At 42.0% G+C, this 27958-nt stretch overlaps 1 protein-coding gene across 1 annotated transcript; it reads left to right on the top strand.

Moving 5' to 3' along the window:
• Window positions 1–24: 24 nt before the first annotated feature.
• On the top strand, window positions 25–26010 carry CAGE1 (cancer antigen 1). Its single transcript, XM_030549435.1, has 14 exons — window positions 25–93; window positions 760–975; window positions 4314–4410; window positions 5698–6185; window positions 6493–6684; window positions 7787–8992; window positions 10302–10424; window positions 11641–11790; window positions 16521–16625; window positions 19607–19714; window positions 20197–20301; window positions 24465–24533; window positions 25398–25437; window positions 25925–26010. Exons 1-13 carry the CDS (start codon window positions 25–27, stop codon window positions 25434–25436), a joined length of 2967 nt encoding a protein of 988 aa, XP_030405295.1. The 3' UTR covers window position 25437; window positions 25925–26010.
• Window positions 26011–27958: the final 1948 nt, after the last annotated feature.

Below are 27958 nucleotides of genomic sequence, written 5' to 3'. Positions count from 1 at the left end.
TTCTAAACTGATACCCCAGTCACCATGATAGATGGACAAGCACAGGCCTTCTATTCTGGAGGCCATGGCAGGTCTGAATTACAGAATTCTCATGTATAGGTTACATAAATCAGTAGAACTATCACTCCCAGAAGTCCTTTTACCCTCCCTTACTAGGAATAACCTACTCACTACTTTCAAGAAGAGTTTAATTGAAGCTTTCTCTGAGTAAAGATTGTTACTCTATAAAGGCAGATATATAGAGAGTACACACTCATATACCCATTATGTAGTATGTAATGTAGATTGTGTGGTCTCTGTGTTATATATACAGGTGTATATAATATACTATAAAATCTTTCTTTACTCTGACAAAACTCCAGCTGAACCCAATGGAATTCCCAATGTTCAGTCCTCACTAGATCACATTTATCTACATATGTCATAATAATGTCTTAATATTCAATACAAAAGACAAGGTGGGTGAGGTAATATCTTTTATTGGACCAATTTATGTTATTGGAAGAGACAAGCTTTCAAGCTTCACCAAGAGAAGTTGGTCCAATAAAAGATACAACCTCACCAACCTTGTCTCGCTCATATACTGGGGCCAACATGGCTGCCACAACACTGTTAATAACCAATACACAGACAGTTTGATCGCTGCTTGCTTGCTTGTTTGTTTGTGTGTTAGAAAAATGAAGGTGGAGGCCTGCCTTTTGCTATCGTTTGTGGTTTATGCTAGGTGAAATTAAAAGGGTTACAATCTTTTATTTGCAGATGTTTCCCCACCATCCACTATGTAAAGATGAAGGCTATCAAAAGTGTTTGACTTTGGCAGTAATCAGTAAAGCAGAGGTTGATGCTTTTACTCAGCAGCGTTTAAATACAATGAGTGAAGGAGATGCCATTTCCCTCAGCAATGCTTCTCTGCAGGTGACCCACCGAGATTCTCTTAATGTTGAAAGCAGCAGTACAGCTTCAGAGATCTCTCAGGTGTGTACGTCATAGAGCTACTTTGGGATATCTCTAAATTCTCCCATGCCAGTCTCTGGTTCACATGGAAATTAAATATCCCGTGAATATTTTATCAAAGGAGTAGGGGAATTACATGCTGGTATCCAAACTGATATTCTCCTCCAGTAAGGCAGGTTCTCATAGTTTTGTGTGAGCTGTTGTTAAGACAGTGGTGTGTCTCTGCTCTCTACACATCTTTAGGAATATGAGGAAACTAAATAGACACAGTTGGGTTCCAAATAACTGTATTTACTAAATATATAAATATACAAGACCTAGCTCCATATATACACCATTGCTCTGTTAGGGTTCTGTTGGCATCAAAACTAGAAGAGAGGAATGCCCACTAGAGGGCTCCCAAACTATTTAAAACACTACTGCCCAGTACCTGTACACTGTAGAGAGCTGCAACATTTCTTCCAGCCTTAACGTTCTATCAGCATGTGTACATCGTTTTGAGCAATGTGATTTGTAATGCCTTGAGTATGAAAGGCAGTACCTGAAAACAAACTGTATTCTTACTTATTATTATACTGTAGTATCTAAGAAATCCAATCCAGAATCAGGGCCCTATTATGCTTGGCACTGTACAGACAAGTAACAAAAAAGGGAGTCCCTACCCCCAAAGGGCTCACAGTCTAGGCATTCTTTATATATTTTTGCTTAAAGTGAATCTAATGCTTATGAAGTGTTGATGTTCCTGGAGGCTGAAGTTCTTTATGTGTCAACAAAATAAGTGAAGTGTGAGTAGCAGCAGCATAAGCTTCCTCATGCTGTCCTGTCACCATGCTGGTGACCCTGACCTAGAGGGGATCAGCAGTGAGAGTATAGGTCATTTGCTGTGCCCAGTCGGTCTTTGCCAATGCTGCCAGGGAAAACTAGGAGCTGAGCTGAGATCACCCTCTCATTTCTTTTAGGATCAACTATCACATGGTTTCAGCTACTACTGATCACCTGGGATAGGTTTGATGCAGAAACTTGCAGGTTTATTCCATTATATATTTAATAAGGAACTCTGCAAGTAAACATGGTGATTCATTTGACTGATTGGGAACTAGCTTGCTTCTAACTTTGATTATTAGCTATTTCCTACTCTAGAGATACTTTCTCAGATTTGCTTTTATTCCCTTCTTTCCTCAAGATCTCCATGTGGGTGAACATCTCTCTAGCCAAGGTGGGCTGGATATTGCTCCTTTAGGAGGCCAACAATGCTCATTCTGAAACAGTCATAGAAGGTGACGCAAGAAGTGACTCCCTAGGGAATATGTGACACCTCTGAGAGGGTTGATTTCAGTGAAGCTCCTGCTTCTGCAAGTAGCTAGCAAAAGTACCATGCCCTCAGGAGGAGGATCTTATATTTAAAGTACTGTGCTGGGTCTCAGGAGATCAGATTTGATTCCTGGCTCTGCCACAGACTTCTTGTGTGACCTGGCACAAATCACTTAATATCTCTGGTATCAGAGGGGTAGCCGTGTTAGTCTGGATCTGTAAAAGCAGCTAAGAGTCCTGTGGCACCTTATAGACTAACAGATGTATTGGAGCATGAGCTTTCGTGGGTGAATACCCACTTCGTCAGATGCATTTGACATGCATCCGACGAAGTGGGTATTCACCCAAATGCTCCAATACGTCTGTTAGTCTATAAAGTGCTACAGGACTCTTTGCTGCTTTTAATATCTCTGTGACTCAGTTCCCTAGCTGTGAAATGGGGAAGATAACAATTGCTTACTTCACAGATAGTATGTTGATGGATATCCCACTGATATCTAGATAGCCAGCGAAACGGAGGGGAAGCTGTAATTTATTGGACTGAACAGAGGGCTGGAGTTCAGAGATCAGGATTCTAATTTCTGCTCTGCTATTTTCTTGTGGTGTGACTTGACTTACATGGCTGTGCAGGGCTGTGAGACAACCACCACACCACCACCACCTCTGTGCAGCCTCCCCATGTCTCGCTGGTCTCAAGCAGAGGTGGGAGGAAGCAGGGGCTGCATGCTCAGAACTTTTTCCCCACCTCCATACAGGTCAGCAGGGAGTGGACAGAGAGGACTAACTTGCAGCTCCCCCCCACCAGAGTCAGCTCCAGGTTTTTTGCTGCCCCAAGGAAAAAAAAAAAAAAGCCAGAGTGCTGCCGCCAAAGCAAAAATAAATAAATAAATAAATAAATAAATAAGGCAGAGTGCCACCACCGAAGTAAAAAAAAAAAAAAATTTCAAAGGAGTGCCGCCCCTTGAAAAGAGCCAAAGGGCTGGAATGCTGCCCCTTGAGAAGTGCCGCCCCAAGCACATGCTTGGAATGCTGGTGCCTAGAGCCAGCCCTGACCTCCATTCAACATGCCACCTGGCATAAGTGAGCTTGCATGGGGTGAACTGTAATCTACTACTGATCACAGTCAGTATTAGGTTTTTACTAACCTCCAGGAATAAGAAATTGTAGCTATGGACTGCTCCATACACAGGGTGGTGCCTAAAAGCTCTGTCTAACCCTGATTGATGACACTTGCTCATCTTTGGCTAGGAAAAGCAAATACACTGTGATCAGGGCTGGCTCTCGGCACCAGCCCAGCAAGCAGGTGCTTGGGGCGGCCAAGGGGAAGGGGCAGCACCTTGGGCTCTTCAGCAGCAATTCAGCAGTGGGTCCCTCGGTCCCTCTCAGAGGGAAGGACCTGCCGCTGAATTGCTGCCGAAGAAGAAAGCGGTGCAGTGGAGTTGCCGCCAACTGTGATCGCGGGTTGTTTGGTTTTTTTTTTTTACCGCTGCTTGGGGCAGCAAAAACCCTGGAGCCAGCCCTGCACAGAACACAACATAAAATGGTGCCTTGATCTGCAGATAGCATAAGCCTTGAGTGATTTAAAGGTGTACTGTAGAGAAAGCAAAATCCATTCTGGGCCAAATAATGGGTGCCAGCGGCAGCTCTAGGCACCAGCACTCCAAGCGCCCTGCAGGTCCCTGCGAGGGCGGCAGTCCGGCAGCCTTCGGCGTCTTGCCTACAGGAGGTCTGCTGGTCTCCCAGATTCGGCAGCAATTCAGCGATGGGTACGCCAAAGCCACAGGACTGGTGGACTTCCCGCAGGCAAGCTGCCAAATCTGCGGGACCAGGGACCTCCCGCAGGCAGGCCGCCGAAGGCAGCCTGCCTGCCGTGCTTGGGGTGGCAAAAAAGCTAGAGCTGCCCCTGACTGTGATTCACACTTATTGGAGAAAATAAACAGAAAAATCGTCTGTGTGTAGTGACTCTTTTTGTGATGAGTGAGGCCTTGCTACCAGCTGAAGATCCAAGTGATTAGGATAATTAAGGAGTCCCCTTTTTGTGTTTGCAGGATGAAATACAGAATGCGAGGCAGAAAGGGGATTCTGGCTGCAGACTCTACAAAGGAGATCATCTTTTTGAGCCAGGGTTGGAAAATTTGATATACAGTATGTTCCTCTTTGGCAATGAATCAGGAAATAGAAAGAACTTTAACTGTCTTCTTTTTTAGTCCCCTAAGTGTGCTACAGTGGCCCTTCACAGAAGGTATAGAAAGACTCACTCCCTTCCCCAAAGCACATTGGCCTGGTCCAGAGTCTATTGATATCAATAAAAAGCTCCTTTTGATTTCAGTAGGTATTAGATCGAGCACTTACCATCTACCTTTCAAATGTGACGTTAGTAAGGGAGATGAGCAGTAGAGAGAGGATGGAGCAAGGAGGTCTGGAAACAGTAGGAATATAGTCAAGATACTGTTTAAGCAAAGGTGTATTTATTTACATAAAAACACAACTATGTCAACAGGACAGAAAATAACCTAGAGAAGAAACACGAGGTCCATATTCAATTCACCAACAAACAAATTTCACTTGTAAATTGCAGTGAATAATGAATTCCCTTCCACTTTGCCCACAGTGACACCTAAATGAGATAATTTGGTCCTCGCAGCTGTTCCTGACTTGTCAGACCTTCAATCCGTGCAGGCTCACTGATGACTCAGAATAGGTTGCCACAACACGCTGCTGCCTACTCCTGTGAGCAGGAGCAGAATGAACGCCCAACTAGCACTTGCTGCTGACAGCAGCGTATGTGCTCAGCTGGCTGCGGGGCTGCACACACCCAGTAGCTGGCAGATTACCTCTTCTAGAGGCCCAGATCCCCAGCTGATGAAAATCAGCATAGCTCCACTGAAGTCAATGGAATTACATTGATTTACACCAGCTAAGGATCTGGCCCATAGCATGCAAGCCAGCATGCTAGTCGTAAGTACCTCCTAGTATTGCTTTGAGCATTAGGATTGATTCTGCTGTGCTGCTTGCTCCAATATAAAAGGCTCCCTATAACCTGTTTCCCTTTACATGCCAGCACAATAGAGGCCAGGATCCAGTCCATAGCATGCTAATTCTTTTGTATCATTCACTATTCCCTAACATTGTAGTCTAAATTCTGCCCTCACATGCACATTGATTTCAGTGGATGTTGTGCACATGTATCTGAGAGCTGAAATTTTAGTGTGCTAACATAATCCCTGGCGTGAGCGTCCATGCAGTTGCCTCATGTTCAGGTTAAGTTATTTCTGATCAGAAAGCCATGTAAACTGAAAGGAAATCATACCCCTGTTATGCTGACCTGAAACAGAACAGCATACCTCTCCCCAGTTACAGTGTGATATTTCTATTAATGTTCTATGAACCAGTTCCAATGTATTTACTCAATCTCATCCTGACTATGTGCAGATTTTGAAGACTCTTCACAGAAAGTTTTGACACCATTAGGTGATACAAGAACATGCCTTAGCAGCAAGGACTCTCTGTATATAGCAGACTGGAAGGAATCGTCAGATAATGAAAGAATATTCTTCCTTAGGAAGGAATTATTATCCAAAGGAGAATCAACACAATGCAGCAAAATGCTGGACTGGTCAAAGGAAAGCTCCATTACTGGAAAAGACTTGATTAAAAAAACATCCTGGGAAACTGAGAATGAGGAAGTTTCACTGGCAAAAGAATTGTTACCTTTGGAAGATGATCCATTTGTGATAATGGGGGAATCATTGCTGGAGTGCATTGTTAAGGAATCCCCCATAAAAGAAGTGTCCTATTTTCTCACTCAACCCACAGGCTCTTTAATTAAGAAAAATCCATGTTTTGTTACTGAAGAATTATTTTTCAGAGGGGACAACTTTAACTTGACTGGCAAAGCAGCCAGTCATGAAGGAAATATGGTAAGATTTCAAACTGCAATCCACAAGAAAGTGGAAGCATGTTAATGAAAATGATATTCCCTATTATAGCTAGTGGTGATATGTGAAATTATGTGTCTGCCTAGTCATACTCTGTGGGAGAGTAGTGCACCTCCTTGATGTATGATGTTATTAATAAGAGAGTAGATGTATTCTAAATCCCCCCTTGATACTAAAATTGGGTGCAACAGAAATGCTTATTGAACTAACTGAGCTCTGGATTTTATGAGAAAGCATATTTTCACTGACATACGGATTCAGTTTACAAACACTTACCTTCTTTTGGCAGACAGCCACTGAACAACTCGTTGACTGTGCAGAGAACTTGAAGGATATTTCTCCAGTCTCTTTGGATGAAAACATAGAATATATTCAAGCTCTGATGAAATCAAATAGACTTATGAAAGAAAATATCAAGAGCAACTTATTACATTGTTGCAACAAAGAGGAAAGTGTTGGTGGCAGCCTGCTGTCTGAGTCTGTGAGATGCCTTTTATTTATAATTTTTCTATCCTTTTAGCCACAGATATGCAACAAAGGGAAGAAATTTTTAGTTTAAATGGGTTGAAAACTGCATAAAAATATGTGGGCCAAATTCTGCTCCAATTTACTATTAGTTTTATGATAGCCTCTGAGAACCCTCAATCAAAAATCAGGGCCTTCTTGTGTTAGGCATCACTGATACCCAGTTCTGTCCCACTGAAATCAGTGGAGTTGCCCGATAGAATGGAAAGCAGAATCTGGCCCTTTGTCTGTCTTTTGGTTGAGTTGTACCATCACTGAGTGAAATCTCCCTTATGTAGGGCATACAGAAATTCAACACATATATTGTTGCATGGATCAGTGAAAGACACTTATCATCTGTGGTCTTGTTTGCCCTTTCAAATTAAATGCTCTGCTCTCTGTCTCCACTTTCATGCTATCCTGTGCAATAGCCGTGCCTGATAGCTTGCGTTTTTTAAATTCCTGTTGTAAGATGGTTACTCAACGCAATTTAGAACCCAAATCTACAATGGCATCCTTATGAGCCCCATTCATTTCCCTGGGGCTTGCACAGACACAGTAGCCATGGGTGCCATTGCAGGACTGGGGCCCTAGAGAGATGCTATTTTTTATTCATTGTCAGTCCAGGAAAATACACAGCATCCTGTTTCTGGTTGGGAAAGATTCTGTGTCTTGAATTTATTGCAATTTTATTTTTTGCCATTACAAAAATGAGCTGTTAATAATTTCAAAAGAAAAAAATATTATAAAAAGTGTTTGAAAAATTATATTTATTAACCTTGTTTTGGTTTGCTTTGTAATGCCTGGACCAGATTGATTCAGTTCTCAGATAAGTAATATTTCCATTTAAGTTAATGGAAATGCAGTGTGAGTAAGGAGAACTGACTAAAGAGGGAAGGCTATGACCTTCTGTTTGTAATGGTAAAATAGCAACAATATTGGTTCATTTACAGTAAATGGAACTCATTCAAATTCTCCTCAGGTGAACTAGTCAGGTAAGGCAGACAGTCACAGCCAATCAAGTCATGTATGCTTTTGTTTTTTTAATAAGTTGACAGTAGGTTGTGGTTGTCCCCCAGGGAGCATGTATATCTGACAAGTCTTTATTCCATCCTTCTGAGAAGTCACTCGATGTTCAAGAAGAATGCAAGCAAGGGGACACAAGTAGTAAAGGAATTCTCCCATCTCATAGTACAAGAAGCTACTGCCTGAGTCCCTATGAAGCATCCTTCAATGTGTATGAGACAAAAAATTCAGAGCTTGACCCAGAGAAATGGCAATTTCAGGAGTGGGATGTGGACTTGAATGAGGTCATCAAGGGATTAGAACAGGACCAGCAAATGCAGCAAACCCAAATCATGGATCTTCAGTATGATAATATTTTTTTGGAGAAGAAGATTAAAGAAATAGAGAAGCTGCTGCTTGAAGAGGGATGTGTAGACTTGGGCGAGGTCATGAAGAAGGTAGAACAGGACCAAAAGAAACAGCAGACTCAAATCATGGATCTTTACTATGATAACATTTCTTTGGAGACCAAGATTAAACAGCTAGAGGTGGAAATTGTCCAGGAGCTGCATTTTATAGACACCATAAACCAGCTGAAGAAGAACATCGAAGATCTAATTGAAGAAAAGGACAAGATCTCTGTGGAGAAGTCTGAGACAGACAGCTGCCTGAAGAATGTGCAGGAGGCTTTATCCAGTGCCAGGGACCATCTTGAGGAAGCTGGGGCTGAAAGAAATGCCCTTCTGCTGCAGCTGGAAAAACTTAAAACCAATTATAGTCTCCTTCAGGAAAAGCATGAAGCAGAGATGGAGCAGAAGATCAAGTCTACGACCGAGTGCTTACAGATGGATGAGACTATACGCAGAAAAGAGCAAGAAATACAAGAGCTGCAGCATCTTAAACAAAAATTGGAGCATGAAGTCGAGATTGCCACTTCCGCCCTGCACAGACTAAGGGAAGAAAAGGAGAATGCAGAGAAACAGCTCCTGTCCCTTCAGGCAGAACTTCAGAGACAGAAAGATGACAGGCTGGCAGAAAGGCAGCAGTTGGAGTCCAGATATAACAACCTGGTTGTTCAGATTAAAATCTTGCAAACAGAATCTGAAAATGAGCAGGCTGAGACAGAGAAAATGCAACAGCGGATCAGTGCATTCAGAATAGAGAACCAAGAGCTTCAGCAACAGATAGTGAAAGACAGAGAGCAAAATCATTTTCTCCAGCTTGAAACTGCCAGGTGGAAAGAGCAGTATGACAAAATCAGGGAGTCACAAATAGTAAAGGTATTAGTATACACTTTGGTTCCTTGACATATTGTATTACTGTTAAAAGTAAAAGAACCTATGTCATTTAGAATAGAATAGAAAGCCCAGCTGTCTTACACACTCAGTGACCACCATGTGCCTTTCCTTCACTTTTTTAGAAGTGGTGAAATTCACCTCTCCACAGAAGCTCAGCACAAGGCCTGTGCCCCATTTAAGACCTACTTTGAAGGCTTCAGTGGTGCATAGGCCTTGATCTGCCTCTGTATACACAGGTGAATTTCATCCAAAGTGCACGTAGCAAACACATATACTTGCATAAAATGCAAGTCACACGTAGCTACTAAATGCAACTTTTACAGTCTGAATATTGTGGTTGTGAGCACTGATTATGTATTTAAAATCCCTCACTGAAATAAATATGGTGCTCAAAATGTGTGTGTTTGGGGGGAGGAGGGAGAGAATTTTTGTCCCCTAAAAAATAGTATTTTTCTATCTTTTTTTCCCCTTTTCTCAGTGAAAGGTGGGAGTATGTGTCTGAGTCAGGGGTGGGGAAACTATGTTCCATGGGCCGGATCCGGCTGGTGAGCCCTTTAAGCCGTCCTCCAGCTCCCGCTGGGTAGAGGGTTCTGAGGCTTGTCCTGCTCCGGTGCTGTAGCTGGGGCGCCAGGTTGGGGGCCATACCATGGGTCTCGGCCCTGCTCCAGCCAGGGTGCCGGGTCGGGGGCCGCACCACGTGGCATGGCCCCGCTCCAGCACTCTTAACAGTGTCGGGGGCACTCCACATGTAGGAGCCAGAGAAGGGACATGCCACTGCTTTGGAGAGCTGCTTGAAGTAAGCACCGCTCTGAGCCCACACTCCTGAGCCTCTCCCCACGCGCCAACCCTCTGACCCAGCCCTGATCCCCCTACCGCTCTCAAACCCCTCAATCACAGCATGGAGCACCTTCCTGCACCTCAAACCTCTCATCCCCAGTCCCACCCCAGAGCCCGCACGCCCAGCCAGAACCTGCACCCCTTCCTGCACCTGTGCCCCAGCCCTGTTCCCCCTACTGCCCTCTGAACCCCTCAGTCCCAGCCCAGAGCACCCTCCTACACCCCAAACTCCTCATCCCCAGCCCTCACCCTAACCAGAGCCTTCACCCCCTCCTGCACTCCAACCCCAATTTTGTGAGCATTCATGGCCCACCATACAATTTCTATTCCCCAATGTGGTCCTCAGGCCAAAAAGTTTGCCCACCTCTGGTCTGAGTAAATGAGCCTTTGTATTGAGCAGAGACATAATCAGCAGATGTTGATTTCTTCTTTAATTTCCCTGTCTACATGCTAGGAGCAGATGCAGTATCAAATGATCCAAACACTCAGACATAAAATTGGAATACAGAAGGAAGAACTAAGGAAGAAAGAAGAAGAAATAGAGTGGAAGATGCACATTCTGGGGAGGTTTCTTCTGGTATGTTAGGACATGTGCTGTCCTTTCTTAGAAGAATGCTTTATTATAGAAATAGCAGTTACACTTTCATGTCTACAGATGACATAGTCCTTTTCTTCCTTACTTATGCAAAACTCCCATTGACTCCAGTGGGAATTCTGAGTGAGTAAGAAGTGCAGGAACAGGACTAAGTACTAAGACTTCTATCCAAAAAAAGTACTTAAGCATGTGCTTATCTTTAAGTACATGGGACAACTCCTGCAATTAAAAGATACGCATATGTTTAAGTGCTTTGCTGGATAGGGATCTAAGCTGGGAAATATGTCTTATACAGTGGCTCACACAAACATTGGATTACATAGAATGGAGATAAGTTTTACAGTTTTTAATTTGAAGTGTACAGTAAATTGAAGTGGAAAAATAGATATGTCCACATCCACCTGCGCCTCCCGCAATGGAGCAGATGAAAGAATGGAATTGCATACCAAATTATGTCAGAGGGAGGGGGATTCAGCTAATGTGGCATCGTACCTTTTTCCTCCAGCACTGCAGAAACCTCTGTACATGATTTTGGCATGACTGGGTCATCCTCCTACTTCCCTCTCCCACCACCTCTCAGGATTTCCATGTACTATCTTATACAGACTCCAGCTCTGTGTTGTTAAACTCTCAGAACGGGGACAGATCCAGTGGGGAGCTAGTAGGAGCAGTTACTAAGAAAGTCAGGGAGAACCAGGAATAGTGAGGAACCACTGGACTTTTGCATGAATGTGTCACCCTTCTGTCTATGTGTGAGACCAGCAGGGTCGACCTACAGATCTCTGGATGTATCTTGGGTAGGAGAGACACACTGCTTGTTCAGTGAGAACTAAAAGCTCCACTTCCCTAAGATTCCCCAACACTCATGGTGTGCTAGGTACTTTCCAAATATAAAAGAAGGCACGGTCCCTTCCCTGGGGAAGGAATTCTGGTAAATAGGAATATGCCCTCAATGTAGGAGATCTTTGTCAGAATCTGAAGTATACAAGCATCATTGTAAAAACTAAGAGCACAGCATCATGTACTCATGTTCAGTCCCCAGATTTCACTCTGAAGCTTCCCTTATGAATGGTAACTATAGTTGGTGAGAATCCTGTGTTGCATGTAGCTTTTCTTTGGTAACACTAGTTATGCACACTACTTGTGTTTTCATTTGGGAGGCAGCCTTTGTCTGACAGACCCCAATGTGTCCATACAGGATATGAAGTCGATGCATTCTGATTTAATCCAGAAAAACCTCCACAGCGAAGAAGACCGTTTCAGTTCGCCATATGTGCAGCGAGCATCCCAGCTTCTATCTAAAATTCGCAGCCTTCTGTCCCTCACAGAGGGCCTACTTAGCTGCCAGGTAATGCAAAACAGCCCTGTCAACGCCTATCTACACAAGTCCTAGGCACTGGTTTCAGATCCATTCGGAGCTAGTCACCTGTTATTCACTCTTGCTGTATTTTTCCAATAATTTAAAATAAAGGAATTTCAGACATGTCTTGAAAACAAACACAAAAAAACCCCTATTATTTTAACTCCTCCCTGCAACTTTAACCAGTCGCAGTCACGCGGTTGGGCTCCCATTCATTTGTTAAGTAGGGAAGCGATTTTAGGTTGCTGGTTCCAAGGCAACATTTTCTGTCCATGTATGGAAGGGCAAGAAGAAGAAAAAAGATGGAGATGTACCTGAAACACCTTCTAGCACTGCCTACTTGCCAAAACCCCACTCAGACTACTCCCTTCCATTGACAAATGGGTGGAATAAATGTTTTAACGCTGCTTTCATTGTTGTTCAGGACTGTCAGTCCCGCACCTTTCATGAGCATTAAATTCACACACACATACAACGTGTTAAAAGAAAAATAACTCTGACTGAGGTTAATGAAAAAATATCAAATTATTGCTCCCCTCTTATCTGTAAGCCTCTTGGTCTTGACTACAATAGAGACATTTTTGCTAAAACCGGTTCAGCTCCACCAACGTAACAATGCTGAAAGCCGGGGTGTAAACTAGGCTCTATGTTGCTGCCAGAATTTTAAGCACTGTGTGTTAGACCAAATGTGTGTCTAAGATCTGCTGCTTAAGAAAGGCTTCTGGTGTGTGAGTGCTGTTGAGTTACTAACACTGGTGGACCTGAAGTAGGGTTAGCAACAAGGTTGCATTTTGAGCAATGCTCCTGGTGTAGGCCATACCTACCTGCATAGTATCCTTGGCTTAGCCACAGGTGTCAAACCAGGGAAGAAACATTTTCAGTGGTTGCTTCTGGCTCCTTTTATTTAATTCCCTGGGGAGCTGATTTGGTAGCTATGAAGTGTCCTCTATCTCTGGAACAGATGGCTGCCATTAAGAGTGGGGCCATTAAGATTTCCATGTGACTCCTGAGCAATTGTATAAAAAAGAATGTGAACATTCTTGTGCATTAATATCACATTGTTTCTTTATAGACAATGTCTACTGGAAACAGAAGAATGTGTTGGAGATAAACAGTGTTGGAGGTGTAGGACCAAATTCTCTAGCCTCTTCAGCCCACTTGTGCCATGCTGGCAGCACTAAGGGGCCAAAATGGGATCTCAGGTGAAAATTCCTCCAGCATGGGGTGTCCTCCGCTGGAGTAGAGCTGGCATTACTGGCTGCTACTCTCCTCCATGGCTTGGCAGAGGAGGTGTGTTGAAGGTGTGGCCAGAGTGCTACTGTGCTCTGGTTTGTCTTAGCTGGTCACAAAGGTACATTTACACAGCAATAAAAAACAACCTGCAGCACCAACTCTCAGAGCCTTGATCAACTGACTCAGGCTTGCAGGGCTTGGACCACAGGGCTAGAAATTGCAGTGTGTGTAGACATTTGGCCTCGGGCTGGAGCCCAGGCTCCGAGACCCACCTGCCGCACAGGGTTTCAGAGCTGCACTTCAGCCTGAGCCCAAACATCTACTCTGCAATTTTTAGCCAGCTGACCCAGACCAACAGCAGCCATACCGCATGTGTCTTTTATTGCAGTGTAGACGTACCCTTAGGCATAGTTTAGAGAAGTGTTTTCAACCTTCTTCTCCTGGCAACCACCTTTGGACTTAAATAAAAAAAAATGTTTACCCCCTACCTTAAGTTTGGGCTCAGCCTTCAGCCTCAAGCAGCCGCTCAGGCTCCAGCTTCAGCCCGGGCAGTGGGGCTTGGGCTTGAGCTTCAGCCCTGCACAGCAGGGCTCGGGGTGAAGCATGTAACTCAGCTTCACAGCGCCCCTTGTGGCATGAAGGCCCCGGAGGTTACCCTGTTTGCCACCCCCTAACACCAATCCTGCACCTGCAACACTCCTAAACCCGTCCCGCGACACACAGATTTCAAGCACTTACCAGGCTACTGTAAATTACAGCAGGGCTAGGACTGGGACAGAACCAGTCCGAAAGTCAGGGAGCTGCAGCAAGGCTCATTTGTGTCATCTCTGCTGTACTTTGCATTGACCAGATGTAGCGAAGAATCTGGTCTGTAGTTCAGAAAATGCTGACTTCACATAGATACTATGGAATTGTATAAAACTACAAACACATTGGGAGAATTTACAATAAATGACAAATGAACTGTTGGAACAGGATGAGAATTCTCCATTGGATCCAAGGATGGTTCTCTCTTGTATCCCTCACGAAGGTGACTATTTCACCGTGCAAATAGAAAATTTCTGAATATTCCTGTTTTCTTTTGCAATGTTAATGTTTCATAGCCATGGAAATGAGAAAAGGTCTTGCCAGTACACAACTGGATATGTGAAGTTTCACAGTGTTCAAAGAACTGGGGTGAAATCCTGGCCCCTTTGAAATCAATAACATAACTCTCATTGATTTCAATGGGGCCAGGATTTCATCCCTGCTACATAGACTGTGAAATAATAACACCTTTCAAAAATGTGGACTCCTTCCCTAGATGCAATGGTATAAAATAGCTTCTTCCTTCCATTGTCTCCCTAAGGCTCCAATCCTGCATTGAGCAGCATGTGGGCAGAGCCCACAGGGATCCAGATGGGTGCAGTTCACACTGCAGGAGCAGGGCCTATGTTTGTAAAAGCAGGGCTTGCCTTCATGGTGAGTTAGTATGGAGCAAGCCAGGGTGTGAATTACAGCACACTGACCTGCCATGCATTAACTTGCTGAGTGGACCCTGCTACCGTGCACTAAAAGTTCCATAGTGTGCGCTGACATACTCCGTTTGAATCTTGCTAGAGGTAGCAGGAATCTGTATGACATTCCTTGTGATAAACTTTTTAAAAATATATCAGTAATTTTCCTATTTCAGTACTATAGAGAGAGCTTGGAAGCCTAAGTCTCCCCTCTCATCTAGGACCTGACTCAGTACCCACTGAAGTCAATGGGAAACAGGCTAATATGATTGGTAATACGGTATGTGGCATGTGCAGGAAATGGAGCACTGGCCTATTCTGTTCAAACCATACGGAAGATCTTTAAAGTTGTATGGACTCCTTGCATGGCAGAACAGCTACAAGCCCCATGGAAGAAGAGAAGAAATAGAAATGGACAATGTAAAACTCATATTGGACTAATTTTAGTTAAGTGTTTGAAAAGAGTAAAGAATTTTCAAAACCCAAGGATCAGTGAAGTGGTGAATTCTTCCTCAGTTGTATGGCTGTTTCTTGTTGCACAACAGCATTACTGGCTATTCCTATATGGGATATGTTTGTTATTTAATCATTTAATTTCTTAATATGTCTATTCTATATTTTGAGTGTTTATTTAAGCCCTCTTTGACAAATTCAGAGCAGAACAAAGGACAAAATTGAAACCAGGGGTCAAATCCTAACAACTGAACTGAGATTCAGGAGATCTGGGTTCAATTTCTGTCACAGACATCCTGTATGACATTGGTCAAGTCACTGAGTTCTGGTCCTTCAACTAACTGTATGTAGTGGCAGTGATCCCATGTGGAGCCCCAGTGAAGAGAACTGATCTATTCGTGATTGTCTGCTGCAATCACACAGCATCAGTTGTGAGGCCAGAGTTTTACTCTCTCTGTGCCTCAGTTCCCATCTATCAAAGGGGAATAAGATTCCATTTTTCCTATGGCTTAGTCTGTCTAGTCTAATTGGATGGTAAGCTTTTTGAGACAGAGGATGTGTCTTGCTAAGTATATGTACAGTGGCTAGCATAGCGGGCCTGTAGTTGCTATTCTAATAAAAATACATAATGCACACAAAAACAGCTCCCAAGCCTACCCTTCAATTTTAATAACAGGCAAATCCTTGGGGAGTTTTTGGGAGGGAGAGAGAATTATTTTTATTGCCCTCAATCCTTCCTTTCTGTCATTCATTTTTTACTTATTACAAGTGTCCACCTATTGCTCTAGGAATTTTTATAATAGATAAGGTAACACTGAAATCATTATATGTAATAAACTAAATCTCCCACCAGGTACATTTACACAGCAATAAAAAACAACCTGCAGCACCAACCTCCTAGCTAACCTTCCCTTCCCTACATTATTCAATCCATGTCCTTCAAGTCATGCTTCCCAAACAGGAGGAGAAGAAAGATGGTCCTTTACAGCATGTCGGGAAGGTTCACAAATCTGTGCTCTGGTAAACCAACAGGGAAGTAAGTTCCAGAGTCACGGATCCCTCATGGAAAATGTCCTATCAGCAGGCCCTTCCTGTTTAAGCCAGGGCTCTCCAGCTACAAAAACCTCCATTGGTCACAAATGAGGTTGTGCCTCAAGGTGAGGGAGCGAGTCTCTCAGGTAGGCAGGTGGTTCCAAACCATTTGGGACAATGTAAGTTAAAACAGACATCTTAAACTCCACCTGGAAACTAACAAGCAGCCAGTACAGATCACAAGGTCCTGCTGTTACATGATTAAAAGCCTGGTGGTTGGACTTTCAGCAAAGAACTTCTAGGTGTGGTTTCCTCCAAAATCAATCTGAACTATCTCTGGTCAGGTCATCGGGATGTCACTGAACAACAATATTAGGTGTTCTTTTCCCTAGAGAACAAGTTCAGAACCTGATGATTCTGAACAGACCTCAGTTAGGCCTGGTAAATTTCAGTAGTCTCATTGTTTAAACATTATTGATGCTGTCCCATTGTTATGCTTACTAGGACATGGATTCTACTATTGAATATTCCAAGAAGAGTGAAATGATTACTGAATTGGGAGAAAAAATGAAGAACTTCACCCTTAAAAAGAAAACCTTGGAGAAAGAGGTAAATCTTCCCTCATTCTTGGTGAAGGTAGAAGTAAGGCTCCTTCCAGCCCAGACTGTCCCGAGAAGAAAGACAGATTCAACAAAACAACAACACAACATTAGGTGATGTTTTCTATGGGAATGACTGTGAAATGAAAATGATTTCTGAGACTCAAACTGTCCTCATCAGGGTCTGAATCTCTGTTTGGTCCCTGATGAAGAAGGTGCAATCCTCAGAAGCTTACCCATTTAATTCTGAATTATTCCAACAAGAGACATCTCCTATAATTTCATGATTTTTTTTATCATTCTAAGTCTAACAGGCACGCTTGCTCCTTAAGGCCCAGATCCTGCAATTATCTCCATGCAGCTGTACCCCTGCATCAGTGCATGGACTGGGGTCTAAGATGAGAAGTGATAAAAATTGTTGGATGAACACAGTGATGGGCATGATACAAAAATCTGAACAAAATACATTGGATACATTTGGCAGCTGTGCTTCCTTCTGGGGATACTGAAGTGATATAAATAATGTACTACACCCTGGCTCTGTGCATCATTTATAAAGCAGTATTTTTTTGGTTGTGAGTTTCTTCACTCAAGGTTTGCTTGTGTGATTGATAGTTTTTCTAGGATGTTTGTGTTAATAATAAATTATACTTGAGCGGCATATGTTCTCTCTCATGTACACTTTAATCACTGTAACTGTTTAGTTACAGAAACACAGGGAAAGCATAGCAGCCATGAGAGAGTTAATTATTCATGAGAAAGCTTCCCAAGATCAAGTGACTGAGGTGAGTTCAACATTATCAACAGTTACAGAAATTAGAGGTAGCAGGTTGTTTTTTGGTCAGTATTAATATAATATACAGTGATATTAAAATAGAATATGACTTATTTCCCCAGGGGCAGGATTGTCTCATACTGTGGGTGTGTCTAGAGAGTGTGATTGCAGTTTAAGCAGATGAACCCAAACTGGCTTTAATCTAGCTGGCTTGGGTCCTGGAGTGAAGCTGTGGCAGCACAGGATGCACAGGCCCACCCAGAACCCTGGATAATTACTTTAAGGGCTAGCCTATGGTAAGCAGGCGCTGCTGCAACTTCACTACTCAAGGATCTGAGCTAGCTAAATTAAAGTTAGCTCATGAAAGTCTATTTGAGCTGCACATATTGTGATTGTTCCTAGACATACCCTTTGTGTTTGCACAGAGCCTAATACAATAGGGTCTCAGTCCTGATTAGGGCCCTGGGTGCTAAGAAGAATACTACTAATGAAACAATAAAAACAAGATGTATGTATCCGAGTGCTGCCAGCTTTGCACCTGCTGAGGTGCCCCTGTTGAGGACAGATATGCAGGGAACTTTGGGGAAGGAGTATCAGTGTATAGGTACAATAACAGTTGGGCGTGTTTGGATGCACTGCACTAACACATATAAACCAAACTGTCTAATGAAGTCACACTGCTCTGTTGCAGGGCAAGACAGTACTAGCAGTGCTACCCCATTCATTAACATAGTGACTGACCTAGTGTAGACAGGCCTCCTGTTTCATTGTTCCTCTCCCTTTCCAAATTTCATGCCTTATCTGTAAAAGAGATGTTATACTTTTATTGACTGTCAAGAAGACAAGGTGCAGGTAAGTCAGGATTCAGAATTGGATGTGTTTTCTTCCCAGCACCCATACTCCACTGCACATGCCTCACCTCTCCCAGCTGACTATGGTCTATTTGAGGATTGCTTGAGGGATTCAAACTTTAGTCATTTGCTCTCTACTCCCAGTCCTGATATACCCCTGGCACCAGGGCCTGCAGAGAAGGCAGCCTAGCACTGTGTCTGACATCTGTGTGCCATCTGGGGACAACCAGTGCTGGGGGAATTCCTTGCATGGGAATTATAATTAAGGCTAAGTTTATATCATGGAGGTAATGGAATTCACGGAATCTGACTTCCAGAGACCTCCATGACATTCTTTGCTTCAGCCCCAAGGGCTGCGGGACTCTGGAGCTGGCAGTCAGCAGGGCCCTGGCAGGGTTCCAGTGACAGGGGGCCCCCTGCAAGGTTCCAGCAACAGGTGACAGTCTCCTGAGAGGGCCCTCCTCAGGGTTCCAGTAACAGGCAACAGCCTCGTGCAGGGGGATGGGGATGGGGGCGTCTCAGGCAAGCGGCTGGGGTTGTCCCATTTTCTCTTTAGGAAATATGGTCACTCTGCATCTCCCAGTCATGCGGATGAAGGGGGCCCCCCTGCAGCTTCTATCTGCTGTGGGCGGAGGGGAAACCACACAGCTCCCAGACACCACAGTGGCAGGGGAAACCTTGAAGCCGCAGCAGCAGCAAAACTAACAGATAGGTCATGGCTTCCGTGAACTTTTGTTTATTGCCCGTGACCTGTCCGTGACTTTTACTAAAAATAACCATGACAAAATCTTAGCTTTAATTAAGTGAGTCTCAGCTTCCTTTAAATTGTCTGAGAGTCACAAAGGGAGTGGAATTGGAGTGAGATTTTGTGTAATTGGATTTTGTGAGATTGGAATGTAATCTTTTTACATTTTACACTTCAAAAAGTTATAGCAGAATGAATAGAGCTCTGTGGATGAGTCACTTTTACCAAACATTTTAAATTATGGGCTGTAGTCTTTAGGAAAACTTAAACATACTAAATAGAGGGTTTGAGTTATTAATGCATTACTCCAATTTTAGGTAAGTGTAACACTTCTATAATCAGCAGAATTACACCAATTTAAACCTGGATTAACAAGTAGCGAATCAAGCCCAGAGACTATATTGTCCTGATTTTGACAAGCAAATTTTTCAAAAATTGAGTGTGTTGGAAACCTTGAAGACTAAACTAGTCTTTGGTAGATTGTGTGGTTTGGATAATAGTTGTAAAAATAGACTAATTACATTATGGAACTTGAAATCCATTATTATAGAAAAGGAAACGAGTCTAATGACTATGACTGGATTTGACCCAATTTTCCTTAATAGCACATTTATCCATAGGATGCAGGTGCTGGTCAAGAGGAAACTGTGAGTGGCACAGAACTGCTTGATTTGCTGAGAACAAAAATGGGTGAATACCATAAGCAAAGCGATGACCTCCATTGCCAGGTGAGGAAACTGATATCTGACAGAATAAGGCCTTGGAAGTTATTTTTGTTGGAAATCAGTGTACAATACTGCTTTGTCACACTGAATTCTAGTTCCCTTCCTAAGACTGGTGAACCTTATATACTCCTATGGATATATGTACATACACACACAAACGTAAATACATGCTGGTGGTGATAAGTAATGGCATTTTCTATTTATAGTGCTTGCCACCTCAGAGCCTCAAAATACTTTACAAATATTGATTTATGCCTCACAATACTCCTAGTAAGTACAAGCAGTGTTATCCTCACTTTACAGTTTGGGAACTAAGACAAGTGACAAATAAAGGCTTGCAAAGACCACTATCCTTTTTCAGGAAATCATGGCTGCCCTCTGTCTTCCACTCTTCCATTCTGAGTGGTAGCTCTTTATTTCTGATATTTAACAGGACATGTTTAAGACAGTAACTGTCAATGAAACATTTTTGTTGTTTTTCTGAGATTACAAAACTGGAAAACCATCTGGCGCTAAAGGAAGAAGAATGCAAGAGGCTCACAGGAGAAAATGAGAAGCTTCAAGGAGATTTGGGTAGCTTGACATGCAAGGTACAAGTGTGATTGTATAGCAGAAACTCTACATGTTAATCTGACACAATGGAAAGCTGACATTTTCAGGACATTTGTTTAAACTGTATGTTTTTCCCCCTCTTCCAGCCTATTTTATGTTAATTGTCTTCTTAGACTTGTGAACTCTTTGTCAGATCTCACAAAGTAAGCAGAGTCAGGCCAGGTCAGTACCTGGATGGGAAACCTCTAAAGAACAGATAGCTGGGTTTGATATACTTTGATAGAAAAGCAAGCTAAACTTGGTGTGTGTAGAAATTTAGCATATGAGCCAAGTCCTGCTTACTTTATTCACATGGTTAGTCCCTCTAAAGTCAGTGGGATTATCTGCATGAGCAGGACGAATAGCATATAGCTCTCGAATGCTCATTAGGGCCAGTGGGAGTAACACATACAAATGCAGGGCCTATCAAGATGAGAATGTATTGCTTTGTGGAAACCTTCTTTTGCTGTTTTAGATATTATACAGCAGCTAATCGCTTGATGATTTTATTTTGAAAGGTAACATCATATGAGGAAATTATTGAATGTGCTGACCAAAGGCTTGAGATAGCAAGTTCCCAGATATCATAGTAGGTTGACTGAAGTAATTACCTGATTTCCTTTATTTTGCAGAGGGAGGTGTGTGTGTATGTGTGAGAGAGAGATTTTCTCTTGCTTCCCTAATTCAGGGAGACAATGAATAAATGATGCTCCTTGATATGACAGTATTTTTATATTTTATATTTACTGAAATGTGCTAGATACTGTACAACATAAAACATGAGAACAAAGATCAGTTGTTTTGTATAGTACATTTCACCAAAACTAAAAGGGTAGGCCTCCATGACTGCAGCAGAGGTTGAAGTAAACAGTGAATCTTTGGAAGGGGATTGCAAACGTGGTCTTATCTTGGTAAAGATGTGTCATGGAGCATTCACCCAATGTATATTAGAGCAGCCTAAGGGTTGGTCCCACTTATACTAGCTGAAGTGGACCAATTTACAATTTATTGGCTTACATCTGTCCCAAAGAGTTGATATGACATCTGCGGATTGTCAGAGTGCAGAGGAGCCTCCTCTGTTGGCTTTGGCCATGATCCCTACAGTGGCAATGGGAGAGGGACATAGAAGCTGTTACGGCTGCCTTACATTAGCTGAGCATCCCATTAAAATAGGAGCCTTTCCCAGGCCTGGCTATTCCAAATTCAGGGCCAACTTGCACCATTCCAGTTGAGAACTGGGATAAGAGATTTGCAATATATACAGCTTGGGGCTTGTATATTATTTATACCACTTTTTGGTATCAATCTTCTCCCCAAAACCAACAAACAGAAACAAACCCACCAACACCAAATGGAAGTTAGAGATTTTTTTAAGTGTGGCTATTTGTAGTGCTTCAACCATTGTGGTACACTTCCTAATGTACTTGAAAGAGTCATGATGAGTTCCATCTTTCTCCTTAACAACAACAAGAAAATTTTCTAGATCACTTTCAACAGCTATCTTCTGTTTCTTCTGTGACTGACAAGTACATCGAAAGTGGTCAAGCTGACAGCACATCTTATTTCTCAACTTCTTTTTATTTGTTTGATCTTCAAACAGTTATCACTGTTCTTTAGACAGAATAAAAATCTGGGTGTTTTTGAGAAAATGTTGTTGTAGTATAACAGCAACAATTCCTTTCTGGAAACTAAAACTCTGAAGGCTGTGATTCTCAAAGGAAGACATGGCAGTTAGTTGCCTGAGATCCTAATGACATTTATGGGAGCTCAAAGTTTAAACCTCTTAAAGTGCTTTTGAAAATCCCAGCCTAAACGCCTAATCATAACACCATTGAAGTCAATGGGAGATTTGCCATTGGATTTCATTAGGAGCAGGCATGGACTCCTAGGACCCACTTCTTTGAGGTGCTGAGTGCTCTCTACTCCCATTGATTTTCAGATCTCAAATGAGGTACCCAATAATAAAGTAAATGGGAGCAGAGAGCATTCGGCACCTTGAAGAATCAGACTGCACATGAATATGACACCATATCCTGTAACAAATTTATTTTACTGTTACAGGACAGGAAATTACATGGTAACAATGACAAGGCCCAATCCTGCACTATGCACAGTACTTATTACCATGAGTAGTATAAAGTACATCAGCAGGTCTGTTAAGGTAGTAAACACTAAACTCTGTAAATAAGGTTCTGCAGGACTGGTCACTGAAGCTCTGATTTAGGGCAGTACTTCAGCACATGCTTTTAATGTTAAACATGAGCTGGACTGCTGCCCTGAACCAGGGCCTGAATTTGTAAAAGCATGTAGTTGTTTAAATATATAAGAGATGATAAGGTTATGTAATCCAAAGTTATTTCCAAAGGCTAAGATATATCCCATATAGATTGCATGGGACTAGTGGTGTCAGTTATATCACAGAAATATGTATTATGGACTATCTTTATCAATCCAGTAAGTGTCAGAGGATTTCACGGGGGGCGGGGGAGAATTAAAAACGCAAGTTGAAACTTATTTTTCTACTGAAGTCTCCCATTGTCTGGCTAGTAGGGACATTCAATCTCTATTTCTGGGCCTACTACAATTTTAAAACATGCTTTATTTTCTTGTTATTGTTTTCTAATTTGAGAAATCCAACACAAGATGGGGAAGACTAAAAAGCCTCTGTCAAACACTTGACTCAGAGGCTTATTGACTAAAACCAACATTTTCAAAACTGGCCTCAGATTTTGAATGCCTAGCCTGAGATGCCTTAGGCCTGGTTTTCAGAGATGCTAAAGATTTGCAAATCCCATTGACTTCAGTTAGAATTGTGGGCTCTCATGACTTTAAAAATGAGGCCCAGGGTATCTCAATTTTGGAATCCAAAAATTTTGACAACAAAAACAAAAGGGCAATTTTGAAAACTTTGACCTAATAGTATAGTAATACATGTAGTGAAGTAATAAATAGTAAAATGTGTGCTCTGTAAAGTATATGCTTTATTGGGAAAATCCCATTGTAAGATTTTCCAATAAGACCTATTATTAGTTATAATGATTATATACAATAGTCATTTACCTTTTAGAAAAGTCCTATAGAAGTCCTCTACCTCAATATAACGCTGTCCTTGGGAGCCAAAAAATCTTACCACGTTATAGGTGCGCAGGCCCCCCATCCCGGAGCTCTGCTTTACCGTGTTATTTCCAAATTTGTGTTATATCGGATGGCGTTATATCGAGGTAGTGGTGTATAATAGGGCTGAAACTGACAGGATTCCTTAGAAATTATATGGTTCTATAGAATTACTCTAAAAAACTATAGAATTTAATAGAGAATTATATCGCTGCTGATGAATTGCATGGGTTGATCAGATATGTATTTATTATTATTATTTAAAGACCTCAACTGAGATTTGGGACCCATTGTGATAGGCACTGTGTAGTCACATAATAAGACACAGTCTTAACCCCAAGGACCTTACACCTAGATCTTCAGTGGTCTGGGGTCACCTAACTCCCACTGAAATCCGTGAGAGTTAGATGCCTAAATACCTTTGAGGGACTGGGCCTTACATTGTAAATAAATAAGATAGAAAAAGGGTGACAGGAGAAATTGAGGCACAGAGAGATAAAGTGACTTGCCCAAGTTCACACAACAGATCAGTAGAACCCAGGTGTCCTGATTCCTGGTCCAGTACCCTGTCTCGTAGATTTCCTAGCCTGGTTAAAAATTCTATAGACAGGTTAAAATTCTCTCTCAAATTCTGTAGGCCTGCTCTATAAAAGCTATATTTAATTAATAAAATGCATCTAATTACAAAATCAAGGTGCATGTATAAAAATGTCATACAATTTTTAAAGGAAGAGATTTTCCCCAAAACAAACTTAAATATCAACTCACCAACTCCTCACACATGCACTTCCACCACCACTTAGGCAATGTGTCTTAAAGGTCAACATACTGGGAGTCTCTTGGTTCAGCAAAGGCAAGCATCTTCCTGAGTTGAGTGATGGCTTCACATACAGTACATGCAAAAGAGACAGTTTGATTGTCTTAATTTCTGTACTGCACCTAACAAAAATATTTATACTGAAAAATGAGGGGTGTGTGTGTGTGTGTGTGTGTGTGTGTGTGTGTGTGTGTCCGTATATATAACAGTTACATTGTCTCTTATTGACAGTTTAGAGAAAAGAAACAAGCATCTGGAAGACTTAGTAAAGAAGTTCAAAATGAAAGCAAGAAAGCTGAGGTAAACATCATATAGTTCAAATGCCTGACAACAGGTTTTAAAAAAAATCAACTCTTTTTATAATAGATACTATCAACTGAGGGCCCTTTTTGCAGGAAAAAAAAATCTATGCAACTGAACAGTCATGGTCAGCCCCTTCTAGCTGAAAATAACTCTTTTTAATACAAAGTAGCATTACCGATTTTGGTTGTATGTATTCATGGAGGTTTCATCAAGACATAAAAATCTTAATTAAAGATTAATCTTTAATTCCTGGAGACTCCAGGACAAACTTGTGGGGTTGGTAATCCTAATACAAAGATGTTTGCCCATATTTCTTGGATAAACAATCAGATCTTCTGTAGGTTTCTTGACAGGGAATTCCCAATGCTCCTTTGATTCACAGAAGTAGTATCAGAGTTGAGTTGTATCATATAATCACGTTGCAATAATAGTGACTACTGCTGCTGATTAGCTTATTACACCTGTGAACTGAGCCTTTGTTACAGGGTCTGTCATTTATTATATGTTTATACAGTGCCTCGCACAATGTGGCCCCAGCCTAACTGAGGCCTTCAAGTGCTACAACACTATAAATAACAATAATCAACCTTTCCCTAGGGCTATACAGGCTATCCCAGCTCTTCTCAAACACGCCTTCCACCCCCCATGAGTTAGAATACACCTCTAGTAATTTCAGTAGCAGCACCACACAGTTTAGTGTTCATTTATAAATTGATGTGGAGCAGCGGTCAGTTAATTCGGTTAGAAAAGAATTTTCATCTTTGTTGCCCAGAAGATGTTAGGATATGATTCCAGGTTCTAGCCCATCAAACAGGAAACTTCCTATGTCACAGAAACAACCTATTTTTGTAATTTCCACAGACAAAGATGTTGGTCTGCTTTTCCAAAAGCCATGACTGAGGTAAGTCAAAGAATGTCGCCAACAATTGCTCATAATCAAAAGTGACTTATTTTCAGAAAAGTTGGCATAATATATCTGTTTGGATATTTGCTGAGAGATACTTGCCCCAATAACCAGGATTTAGAGCAGGGGTTCTCAAACTGGGGGTCAGGACCTCTCGGGGGTCATGAGGTATTACATGGGGGGTTGCAAGCCATCAACCCCCACCCCAAACCCCGCTTTGCATCCAGCATTCATAATGGTGTTAAATATATAAAAAAGTGTTCTTAATTTGTAAGGGGGGTTGCACTCAAAGGCTTGCTATGTGAAAGGGGTCACCAGTACAAAAGTTTGAGAGCCACTGATTTAGAGGGTCTTATTCAGTTTCAGATTAGACTTTATTGTGAATCAATGCATAAGAGTATTTCAATTCATTAAGAATAAGAAGTTAAAAAAAAACTAGAGAAATCTTCAGACTGTGATTTATGTTTTTTCCTATAATTTACAGGGTCAAGATATTCAAAAATCAAATGGAAACAATATAGATACTAAAGAACAGAAGATGAAATATTCTCTGTATCACTGTCAGAGCAGCAAATTGCATGTGTTCAAGTGATGTATTACCATGGACAAAACACTATTCATTTTACACCGTTCCTTTGTATATAAATTACTGAATTAACAATGGAAGGAAACTGTAAGTTTGAGGGCAGCTTTTGGATGCAGTGGATTCTTTCCTGAGTGCTTTGCATACTGGACTGGCGAAGGCTTTTCCCAGTTTCAAACTCAATATATATCTTGCATTTTGATTAATAGTAAAAAATTCCTACCAGTTTGATGTTGGAGATCCTGGTAGTTGACAAGCCTGGGATTATTTATGTTGAGAAGCCAATGCGGGTATCTCATTCTATGCCTAGCCTATCTGTGGTGGGGGATTTAAATAAACTCCAACTTTAAACTGGGAGCATATGAAACACTGCAGGTTATACAAAAGAGTCTGCATAGAATAATGTAATAAGCAGCTGCAGGTTTAAGGCCCAATTATGCAGTGCCTTCTGGAGGAAATTAATAATTCTGTCTTCAGAGCAGGATTTGGATACTGTGCAATAAGACCTGGGGCCATGCACAGAATTATTAAGAGAAAACAAAATGTTGAATAGCTGCTTGTTAAGTAAGCACCATCAATCCTGAGCACTGAATGAAGCAAAAAATAGTATGTGGTCATGCAGTTAAATACTGTATCATAATGAATATGTGCAAGGAGAACCAATTAAAGTTAAATTTTTAACTTTTGAGTAATTGACTTTGCAACTTTATTAGTGTTCGTTTGACATAGTTTGTTTAATTAAACAATTCACTCATTATAATATTAAGAAAGTTTAATTCTCAACAACAGTCTTCAGAGAAATTAGGAATTGTTTTGAAATACAGTACTAAATAGAAAATTTGGCATCTCTGGTTTTTACTAGTTTGCACAAAATCAGGCCCAATAGTTTTTCTAGATGGTTGCCTGTTTGAAATTACAGCACTTTTATATGCAAGAGTACTCTGACACATATGGGCCCTGACCCAATGCTCACAAAAGTCAACAGCCATCTTTCCATTGACTTCAAAGGATATTGAAACAGGCTTATAGGCCCCAGTTGAAAAGTACATAGGCACCTGCTTAACTGTGATAAGACGTAAGCAGATTTTGCATTTGTTCCTGGCAAGTGCACAGCACGTGCACACACAACTCATATTGATCCCATGGTTTAAGAAAAAAAGCCACCAAATACCACAAGTTTTGCAACACACTCATGAGAATTAGCAGCACTGAACAAAACCCTAATCTGAGCTTCTGGAGATGTCAGGTTGTGGTGAACAACACAGCATGGAAAGCCCCAGTGCCTGACATCTCCATTTCATCTATCTGTATCTTGCCCTGAAGAGATGTGGGGTGCCACGATGAGACATGGACTATCTTAGATGGAGAAGCCAGTGCCTGAGAGTGGGTGTTGCAACTGTCCTGCCTTGATTTAACCCAGGGGTTCTCAAACGGGGGGTCAGGACCCCTCGGGGTCACCAGGTTATTACCTGGGGGTCATAAACTGCCAGCCTCCACCCCAAATCCCGCTTTGCCTCCAGCATTTATAATGGTGTTAAATATATTTAAAAGTATTTTTAATGTATGGGGGAGGGAGGTTGGACTGAGCAGCTTGCTATGTGAAAGGGGTCACCAGTACTAAGAACCACTGATTTAACCCCAGTGAGAGTGAGCTGCCAGCCAGCAGTATGAGAGTCTTGGTGAGATAGGACATAGGTGTTGGGGTGGGGTTAGTTCTCTCCCCTCCCACACATGCAGGAAAAAAGTAGGGCACAAAAAATAAATGCAGGAGGTGCTGCGGAGTTAAATCACTTTATTAAAATGGACAAAACGTAGTCACGGCACAAAGCTACTGGGGACAGTGACAGCCAAGAGATAGCATGGCCCCCCCCAGTAACCACCTCACAGCTGCCTGCATTGGGACAACCCCCCTACCCCTGTAGGCGCAGAGTCCCC

The sequence above is a fragment of the Gopherus evgoodei genome, chromosome 2 (genome assembly GCF_007399415.2).
Source record: "Gopherus evgoodei ecotype Sinaloan lineage chromosome 2, rGopEvg1_v1.p, whole genome shotgun sequence".
Lineage (NCBI taxonomy): Eukaryota > Metazoa > Chordata > Testudines > Testudinidae > Gopherus > Gopherus evgoodei.
Note: the sequence above shows the minus strand (reverse complement) of the source record. Positions and strands in the feature narration are given on the sequence as shown.